The 10,492-nt window shown below is 35.5% G+C and overlaps 1 protein-coding gene across 5 annotated transcripts in view; it reads right to left on the bottom strand.

Moving 5' to 3' along the window:
- Positions 1-953: 953 nt before the first annotated feature.
- The window catches only part of klc1a (kinesin light chain 1a), a 57,384-nt gene continuing 47,845 nt past the window's right edge, over positions 954-10,492 (bottom strand). For 3 of the 5 annotated variants that reach the window (XM_044166781.1, XM_044166780.1, XM_044166782.1), the window contains one exon: positions 954-8,369. In XM_044166781.1, the coding sequence (XP_044022716.1) occupies positions 8,304-8,369 (66 nt within the window). In that variant the 3' untranslated portion in view covers positions 954-8,303. The remainder of the gene's footprint in view (positions 8,370-10,492) is intronic. The other 2 variants (XM_044166785.1, XM_044166783.1) reach the window with 2 other exon arrangements.

Genomic DNA, 10,492 nt, shown 5'->3' with positions numbered 1-10,492 from the left:
AATTTCAGACTTTTTTTTTTTGTGGAACATTTTTATGCATCCCTAAACAATCTCTGTAACCGAAAAGAACAAAAAATGGCCCTCCCCTGGAACACATTGTGAAGTACATTTGATTTAATTTTATAATTCAGAGTTTTATTTAGTTATCTATTTAATGTATTTTTTATACTGTCTCTGGCTTATGTTACAACTCTAGAGCTGCTATGTTCACTACATGCAGACGGGTATTCTCCTGATTAACATAAACAAAAAGAGGGTTTCTGTTAGTAAAATAACAAATTTTATCATTAATTTAGCAGTTAATATGGAGGTGCCCAGGCCATTTAAATTTGTCAGTTTAAAAAGGAGCTCCAAAGTCTGACTAGTCAGAATAAAAACTACTTAACTCTTGAAAACAGGGGTTGAAGTCTATGGAAAAACAATCAAAGGTGGTTTAAAAATCTGTTTTTGCTATTTATTCTAAAAACTAAAAATGTAAACCTGTGCCCCACGGCCATCGTCCTGGTATTCAGCGCTGCAAGTAACAATTATTTTAAAACATATTCCTTAATTGACTGTTTTTCCAGTTAATTGATTATAATTTTGTCTATAAAATGCTATTGTACATACACAGCTATATGCAACTCTCCAAGAAGCAACTTGAGATATGAGCAACTTATGATCCTTAACCTTGTTTATATTTTTGGCATTTTGTATTTTGTAGATCACAAAATTCAAAAAGATCAAATTCAAAATCACTGGACAGGAAGGATATGAACAATTGTAATCAGACAAATGTAGTGCAGTAAAAAGTACAATATTTGCCTCTGAGATGTAGCGGAGTGGAAGTATAAAGTTGCATAAAATGGAAATACTCAAGTAAAGTACAAGTACCTCAGAATTGTGCTTATGTACAGTGCTTGGATAAATGTATTTAGCTCCACGTAAGATCAAAAATCACAGTACAAAAGTCATAAATTTGACCATTTTATTCAAATACAGTTAAGATGAACAATAAACAAACGTCTCCACAGCTCAGGTAAGAAGGAGGCGTAGTGGAACATCAGTTTGCAGACAAACGAAAAGCCTACATGTCTGAGAGAGCAGCAGTTACAGAGGACAAGTAGTATCATGAAAGCCAGTCTCATCCAGGAACATTTTCTGTACAAATACAGTTTACATGGAGGAGCTCTACGATGCTTTCTGTGGGAAGCATTACGTCCTTTAAAATAATCTTACACGCACAAAACACAACAACAAAAACAACAAAAAGGACATGTGCAACTTCACGTTCAATCTTGTATTTAATAATTGTGGCCGTAAAAAATTTAGATTTAGGAGACCGGACGCACTGTGGAGCGGTACATGAGGAAGGTGCAGCATACAATATGTTGCCGTGGTAACTAGGCTGATAAATGACCAGCGGTGGAGGAAGTATTCAGATCCTTTACTTAAGTAAAAGTGCAAATTCCACACTGTAAAAAGTCCTGCATTGAAAATGTTGCTTCAGTAAAAGTATGTGAGTATAATCAGGAAAATGTACTTAAAGTATTAAAAGTACTCAGTGCAGTAAAATGTCCCCTGTGACTGTTATACTATTATATATTATACCATTAGATTATTATTACTTATGTATTAATGTGAAAGCAGGATTTTACTGTTGTTGCTGGTTGAGGTGGACTGCAGCTAATGATTATTTTCATTATGGATTAATCTGCTGATTAGTTTTAAGTAGTTTGTGTAAGGGGGAAAAGTTCTGTCGATATGATAATCTGCTGATTATCTTTCGCCATTAATCGATTGATTGTTTGGTTTGTAAAAATTCTGAAAATAGTGAGAAATGGCGTCACAGTTTCAGAGAATACAGAGCCCAAAGTGACGCCTTCACAGTGCTCGTTTTTAACCTCAAAATTCTTAAAAACTTTTTCAGTATTTTCTCACATACTGAAAATGCTGTTTATTTTATAGAACAAACAATCAATTATAACAATCAGCAGATTAATCAATAAATATATAAACAATCAGCAGTAATTACTTTACCACGTGCTCATTTTGTCTTATTTTCCAAAACTCTCTGCACTTTCTGGCCAAAACTTTTTACGTTTGGGGACGTAAATTATCCGTCCACAACCTTAAAGAACATATTACATTAAATATGAAATGGAATATTACATATTTATTCTAATTAGATTTAATTAGGTTGTGTAAGAGGGGGAAATTTCTGTTAATATTGCTGCAAAGTGATCGCTGATAGAGGGCGATAGAGGTCATGTTTTAGCCTTTAATTTAAAGAAATTGATATAAAACCATTTTGTCCCAAGCTGAGAATAAACTTTATCGAACCATCCGCATCACCGCTCCACACGACAACAGGTCCACGGCCGAGGAGGAGAAATTACACTTTGACAAATACAATTAAAAAGTAGAAATAAAAACTGCAACAAAATGGCGAGACTGTGAGACTTTTACCTCTGCTGCTTTAACAAAGAAACACACACACAGAGGCAACTTTTCATTGTCACCTGCGCTTCCATAAATCCATAAATTTACATTCACGTCATCATAATAAAGTTTTCCTTCCTGTGATAATCAGCGTCAGGCTGCTGCAGTTTGTCCTCTGCAACAGGGCAACAGTTTGAGCAACTTTGACCTATAATATTGAGCAACAATGCCTCAACACTGCCGCTTTACTCAATAAGTACAGTATATACACACATACCAAGAAATATTAAAGAAGAAAAAGACTTTAACCCGATGTTGAATTTTGGTTGAAAGACTTTTAAATCATAAAATGTAGAAAATTTGTGAAAAATTACATTTTCCACTGAATATTTTTAAATATATTTTTTAATAAACAGTAAATTGCATAAAATACGTACAACTATGGAAGCAAAAAAAGGCCAAAAGGATTTGAATCTTATAAGCAACGTGAAATTTTGTCACCACTGAATAATATGTGTAAATTTAAATGCCGCTGAATGTATAGAATTTAAGAATATTGTATTTTGTATATATTTCTTTTATATATATTTATAACCATCTTTATGAACTTACGTGGTTTGAATTTTTTAAATTTCCAGAAGGTCATTTTAAGTTTAAAAACATGATTTTACTCACAAATTCAGATAGAAAATTGTGTCCAATATTAATGAAAAACTATATTCAAATTGCTTGAATTCAGTTCGTCATCGTTTGATCTGAAAACCAAAAAAAAAAAAAAAATTCAGGTTGGTAAAATTACATTGGTGAAATTCAGAGATGACAAATTAAAACTTTAACGACGAGGTTGCGTTCAACGTCAGGTTATGTTCTGTCAGTTATGTGATCCACCTTAAAATTAACTTCTGGAAAGGGAAACTCAAACCACATGAATTCAGATTTCATATTTTAATACTATAAATTCAGTGGTCTTTAAATAGTTGCTATTACGGCCTTTCTTTGCTTCCATATAAAACTACTCTGCATTTTATCTCATGTAAACTACATTCAGAACATTAAATGAGTCTCTTTAAATGTTTATATCGACCCTGAACAACACTTTATCACTTTCTTGCCGGTTGCTGAAGGTGTTGCCCAAAATGTTGCCCGGTTCATCAAAGCCATCAGACACTGTTAAACTATGTGCCTCTTTACTTTGTGGAGCTTCTAACAGTAAGACAATAAAGTTGTTTTTTTTTTTAAAGCACAAAGCAGACTGATCAACAGTCAACAAAAAGCTTCAACACACTCGACTCTGTAACGTGTCAATAAAAGCATCTTCATAAAGAAAAAAATAAGATTTTCATTCCAAAATGAGATGTTTAACATTTTTAAAAAATCACTACGAGTTTGACTAAATTATTGCCGGCACAGAAGGAAAAATTACCATTAATATTATTCAAGTTATCAAATCTATTCCGCTTTTATATTTATATTTCAGGACTGTATCTTTGTTTTGTTTTTTTATTATTTGGGAAACAGATAATGTTCTTTTAAAAGGGGATAAACAGTGTAACGTTTTGGAATGAAAGCCTTCATATAAGTTCTTCGGTCAGGATATTCATTAACTTTTTAATCAAATTTACAAATCAGAATCACGACTGTAAGATGTAAAGAGTTTGATTATTTCCAAACAAAGGAGGGTAAAGTCAAACGAAAGCTTATTGCACACCCCTGCCAAGAAACTAAAAGTTCATGAAACTTCTGCAAGAAAAACTAACAAAGCTTATGATGCAGTAAATGCAAAATCTGAGTACGTCAGAACAATAATCAATATAAAGTAAGGTGAGAGATTATTTATGTTTACGACTGGTTGTTCATGTCTTCCAGTCGCTGCCTGACACGTTTACAACATGGTCTGAAGATGCTTTTGGGAAACCCAGAGACTCTTTTCAAGATGGACGAGTGTTAAGCCCGATTAGAGCTGAATATTGAACCTCAGCGCATTTTTGGTGAAGACAGACGTGTGTCTGTAGCAGAGAGCAACGAAAACTGTCAAGTACCGAAAGCGGTTATTCGTTAGAGCTGAAACAATTAATCGATAAGTCGATTTTTTATTTTCTGTTGTGAGGATTTGCGGCTTTTCTTTGTCTTATAGGATAATACACTGAATATTTTCTGGGTTTTCCACTGTTGGTTTGACTAAAAAGTTGATGTTAGTGAATTTGTGATGGGCATTGTTCATTATTCTCAGACATTTTACAGATGAAACGATTTATCGTGAAGATAATTGCTCAGTCAATTTGTTATTACTGGTGCATTAAAATGTAAGAAGCTTTTTAATGTTGTAGCTGGTAATGTTGAAACTACTTTATAAACCGTTGGTTAGTTTGATCCAGAGCTGAAACGATTTGTTGAGCAATTGATTGACAGGAAATTTTGATAATCGATTATTTAAATAACTTTTTAAAGCAACATATTCACTCATTCAAGCACTCAAACATGTATATTTACTGGTTTTCTTCGTTTTTCATGATAGTAAACTGAGTATTTTTGACTGTTGGTCAGACATAACAAGAATAATTAATATAAATATGCCAACTTGGGCTCTGGGAAATTATGAGTTTTACAGACCAAATGACTTATTAATTAATCGAGTTAGTTGCAGCCCTATTCCTTAATCAGATATTTTCTAAATTAAATCAATATTTTATAATTTTTGGACCATTTTATTTTATTTGTATTTAGGCAACATTTAAGATTTGAGAAATTTGGCTTCTTTTGCTCGCTGAAAGACGGGTGTTTTGAAAAATATGTTTATATTCAGTATATTTAAGTAAGGAACCATTAAAAAAAAAGCCTTAAACCTGGTCGGATAATTTTCATCTCAAACAAACAAAACTCTTTAGCGCTCTTTAGCAATGCACTTAATCCTAAATGTCGATTGACGGGGATATAAATTAAGAGTTTTTCTGTATGTTGTTGCATTTCAAGCTTGTCACCAGAATAAGATGATAAATATACATTACTTAGTTCCCTTTAAAGAAAAATAGTGAACTTCATTTAATATAAAAAGCTAATAAAGCTAGAAACTTTACGCGTCTCTTTACATAAAGACATTTTTAGGATTAATCCGTCAGTATTTATACCAGGATTATGTTTGCGGTCTGATCTGGGTTTTGATCCAGCTGCTGTAATGTGGACACATGTTAGATTAAATCCTGTATTTTTATTAGGTCAGTAAATTAATTCTAATTTTCAATAACACTTTGGAACTTCAAAGTGAATAACTGGTTTACAGTGATATAAACTATATTATGACTAGCTATAGGAGGAATATTCTCTCTCTCATTTTGCTAATAGAAAACATGTATTTTACACTTGCAACTTAAATCTCAGGAATAATTCTTGCACGATAATAACTGTTCTTAAATAATTCATAATTTGCACTTTTTGGCTGGATTTGTTCAACTTTACTCACATGGTAAAGTGTTGTCTTGACTAAAAGAAGTAAAAAATGCTGTAACATTTCTCCGGCCATTGCTGAAAATGGCGTTAATGTGTAAAAGTGTGGAGTGGCGTCAACTTTGCGGTCAGTGTGTGAAACTACAGCCTCGATCCTGAGAATGTGTCGTTCGGCCTTCATGTGCCAATAAATGTCATCGTCCTGCCTCGTTGTTTCTCAGACTCAACGTTTAGGAAGACAGCGCTGCTATTCTCAAGGCTTTTTTTACAGAAAGATATAAAGATAAACTCTTCGGAGCAGCGCAAGGACAGAAAACAAATAAAACATAATTTACAAAACCCCAAATGTAAACATCATACATAAAAAGCAAAATCTTCAATGAACACAGGACGGAACATTTTAGGAAAGCAATTCTTAAAAGCATTTGAGATGTGGGTTCCCTCGACAGGTTTCCAACATTTTTGTCTTGAAGGGTTGCTTAAATAAAGCAGAAAATAAGGTCGTAACATGTCTCACATTTTGTTCAAACCTGTTCAGACCTCAGCTGTGAATTTCAGAGTTGTACAGTAACTGCATGTTGTTCCAATATTGTCAAATGTCTGCTGATTTGTGAGGAGTTTCCTGCTCAACATAAATGCGTGATTATGATAAATCTTAATTTGCTACACATCTTATTTTCTTAAACCCAGTTCAGAACTTCCATTGGGAATCTGCCGAGCGAAAGCAGAGCTAAGCTAACGTCCGGGTCGGCCTACAAAAAGACGTCATCGCTGGACAAGTTGTCTGCAGAGTTCTCGGCAGGTTTAGTTATTAAAACACGTTCTCAGAGGCAGAACTGCTCTCACTGTTTGAGTTAAACCTCGGTGGGTGAAGCCAAACAGTTTCAGTAAGTGCAAGATGGTAAAGTATCCACATTGATTCATCAGTGAGTTCAGTATTGGTGTTCTGACGTTCAATTAGACTGCAACTTTGCTGCTTTGATTTCAAATTAAAAAACTTTTCTTGACAAACTGACTTTACGAACTGAAAGTAATCAATAAATTGAGTACAAGTGAACTACAGTGCGATGGATTTGTTCGGTTCCTTCTTATGGAGCGATCAGACTGCACGGTAATGACCCGAACCGACAGACATCGGGTATCAGGAACAAAAATGAGCATTGGGAGCGACAAGTGATCATTTTATCTTTTAGTGTATCATAGTGAAGGACACGACATCCCAACAAAAAGACTAACGTCGGAATTTTTTTGTCTTTTCTCTCCGAGTTTGACAACTTCTACGACGTGTTCAGTGGTGTTGACCAATAGGAGCACAGAGCGCTCTTCAACTGTGAACATGGAGAAGACGAATGTAGCGCAAATTTTAAGCGACTTTCCAGAAAATTGGCAAAAGAAAATGTGAATTAATGCGCGTTTCGATCCACTACTGTTATTATTATACTGTTACTACTGTTACGTGACTATTAGGAGTTGATGCATCGAGATAAACAGGCGCTAATTCTCCAGTCGGGTGCCATGAAGCCATTGCAGAAGAAGATGACGTAATTAAAAGAGCGCCAATCAAACCTCAAACAAACGAAAACGTGATGGATATATAATATTTACGTTTGTTTCATGAATTTATGTGAGGAAGGTTGTTTTTATCAAAACACCAATTTTTCCACTTTAACCAAGCAGATTTTTTAATCTTTTTTTCAGATTTCCAGCATTTACGCTCTTGTGTGCGTAAAAACAGATGGATGGAAACGCACTTAACAGTTACCATCTTGAAAAACAAGAATTATCGTGTAGTCTGATCCTGGCATCAGCCAAATTTGAAAACTCGCCACTAAAAACCCGTCCTGAAACAAAACGGCGTGTTTTATAAATGGTTGGACACTTCCACTTGCAGTTTGCAGTGGCTTTCATGTAGGTTTAGTCTGTCTGTTAGTGAACTTGAGCTCTGTAGCTATTTGCCTTCACACACTACAATTTAACTGGACCAGTGAGTACATTTTATTTTGCCTCTACATCAGAAATGTCTGTAAAACTAAAGCTCTACTCTGCATCTGCCTTCATTCAAGCGCTAGCAGAGCATTAAATATTAAAAAGGACTGATTTGAGAGGGCAATCACTCACACCAGCACACACTTACATACAGTACACACACATAGAAGATATACACAGAAAAGATATACACACTCAAATCACAAACATACGGCAGGTCCCTGTATGTTCATATTCCTGGATATGTACTGATTTAAAAAATCCCTCTCTAAGAGCACAAACCTTCAAAAGTGCAATGAAACATTGAAACCTGTACAGTGAGCAGTATAATGTGTGAGAGAAATTAAACTGTTTACAGTGAGGAGGGTCTGGAGTTTGTGGACAGGAAGTGGATTCTCATGACCTCCGTGACCTCTCAGGCTCCGTCCTTCACCTCTGCCAGGGTCTGAAAACCTTCAACACGCCAGATCAGTGTGGCTGGCACTCAGGTCGCGACTTTTTCTCAGACGATTATTTCGTTCCTGGAGAAAATGTAATGAGAAGAAAACGAGATTGACAGCTGACCGGTGGATTCTTTTTCAGAAATATTCCCCAATATGTCAACTTTTCAAGAACTAAGATTTTGTTTTTAGCTTGACCAATGTGCAAAAGTGGATGGAATGATTTAAACAGTTTAACATAAGCTACAAACGTTAGCGTGCCTGGATAATTAGCTTAGTAGTAACTGTGCAATACTTCCAAAGAGAAGCAGCATATTATTTTGTGGGGCCGCAGGTTTAAAAAATAAATGCCCTGTTCACAACTAGCACATCCACTGTGTAGTTTTCCCCCAGTGGGTGGAAGCAGGTCCTTGATGCTATCAGAGTTTTGGCTAACGTTACAGGCTTTGTCCTGTTTTTATCGGATTTGGGGACGTTTTTTGTAAATTACTGATTATTTAGGCTACAAAATAAAAGAAAATACTAAAAACCACCAACATTTTCTCAGATCTTAAGTTGCTGTCTTGTTTTGTGTGACCAAAAGTTCAAAAACCCAAAGATATTCAATTTACAATTATATATAATAGAGAAAAGCAGCACATTTTCACATTTGAGCTTGATGCTATCAGAGTTAAGGCTAACATTAGCGGTTCTGTCATGCTTTTTATTGGATTTGGGGAAGTTAACACTCTGGCAACCCCAGCCAACATTGCCTCAGATAGTGTTATGTTTATCAAACACATCAGTTCATCTTGAAAGCCTTTTCTTTCGTAATATTAAAAGTGAAACATACTGTTTCGGAATACAAACAATAAAGTTAGCCCCTATGTTCCCTCAGCCCCATAACGTGCATGACGCACTGTTGAGGTTAGGGTTAGGTCAGGGTTAGGGGGACTACCTCATTGCCGGAGGTACTGATCTGAGGGAACATAGGGCTGAGGGAACATAGGGTTTATGGAACATAGGGCTGACAGAACATAGGGTTTAGGGAACATAGGGCTGAGGGAACATAGGGTTTATGGAACATAGGGCTGACAGAACATAGGGTTTATGGAACATAGGGTTGAGGGAACATAGGGCTGAGGGAACATAGGGTTTATGGAACATAGGGTTGAGGGAACATAGGGTTTATGGAACATAGGGTTGAGGGAACATAGGGCTGAGGGAACATAGGGTTTATGGAACATAGGGTTGAGGGAACATAGGGCTGAGGGAACATTGGGTTTAGGGAACATAGGTCTGAGGGAATATAGGGTTGAGGGAACAGGGTTTATGGAACATAGGGTTTAGGGAACATAGGGCTGAGGGAACATAGGGTTTAGGGAACATAGGGCTGAGGGAATATAGGGTTGAGGGAACACAGGGTTTATGGAACATAATAGTATTAAATAGTTTTTAATTTATATTGTCACTAGGCTATGTGGTGAAAACAATGTGATTTTCTTAATAACAAAGTATAGTCAAAGTGTCAAATAAAAAAAAACATTCTCCCTGTTAATTTGTCTTGATCAGTAAAAAAAACATGATGGTGTGAAGTTGATGGTGTTGTTACTCATCAGGTGTCATTAGTGATAAATCTGACTCGACAAATACTGCGATCTGGCCACAAAACTGAATCAACAGAGCCTCAGGGGACACAGTTTATAAAGACATGAGAGAGAGGAGTATAAAAGAAAAGGCCGGGTCAAAAAGTATCTGTAAAAAGTTCTTTACTGGTTTGTTGTAACCCTCTTGGTGAACCAGGTGGGTGGATTAGCACTTAAATACAAATGCTAACATTAACTTTTAAGCATTTTTCTTTAAATGTCTAACCTTTCTGGCACTCTTTGAAATTCAAACTCAAGAGCTTTTTTTTTTGGTATTTCTTTTAAAGTTAATGTTGTAATTGTTGTTTTTGTCTCTTCCTCATCTACTGCTACATCAGTTTGTGGTTTCCTATGTTTCGAACAACAACACTCAGACATAGGGTGTGAATTTGTATGATAATCAGACTTAACTGAGGTCTGGAACAAGCTAGTGAATTTGTTTTATTGAGACTTCTGTGACTGTAGAAATTAATTTCTCTGCGTCTTCGAAGATAAAGACTTCTGTCTGTGTGGTCGTTTATTTTCAGTTTCCAAATAGCATCTCTACAAACAAATTTTTAATCAATGAATTCTGTGGTA

The sequence above is a fragment of the Siniperca chuatsi genome, linkage group LG15 (assembly GCF_020085105.1).
Source record: "Siniperca chuatsi isolate FFG_IHB_CAS linkage group LG15, ASM2008510v1, whole genome shotgun sequence".
NCBI classification, from domain to species: domain Eukaryota; kingdom Metazoa; phylum Chordata; class Actinopteri; order Centrarchiformes; family Sinipercidae; genus Siniperca; species Siniperca chuatsi.
The sequence above is the reverse complement of the archived record's forward strand: the minus strand, read 5'-3'. Positions and strand labels throughout refer to the sequence as shown.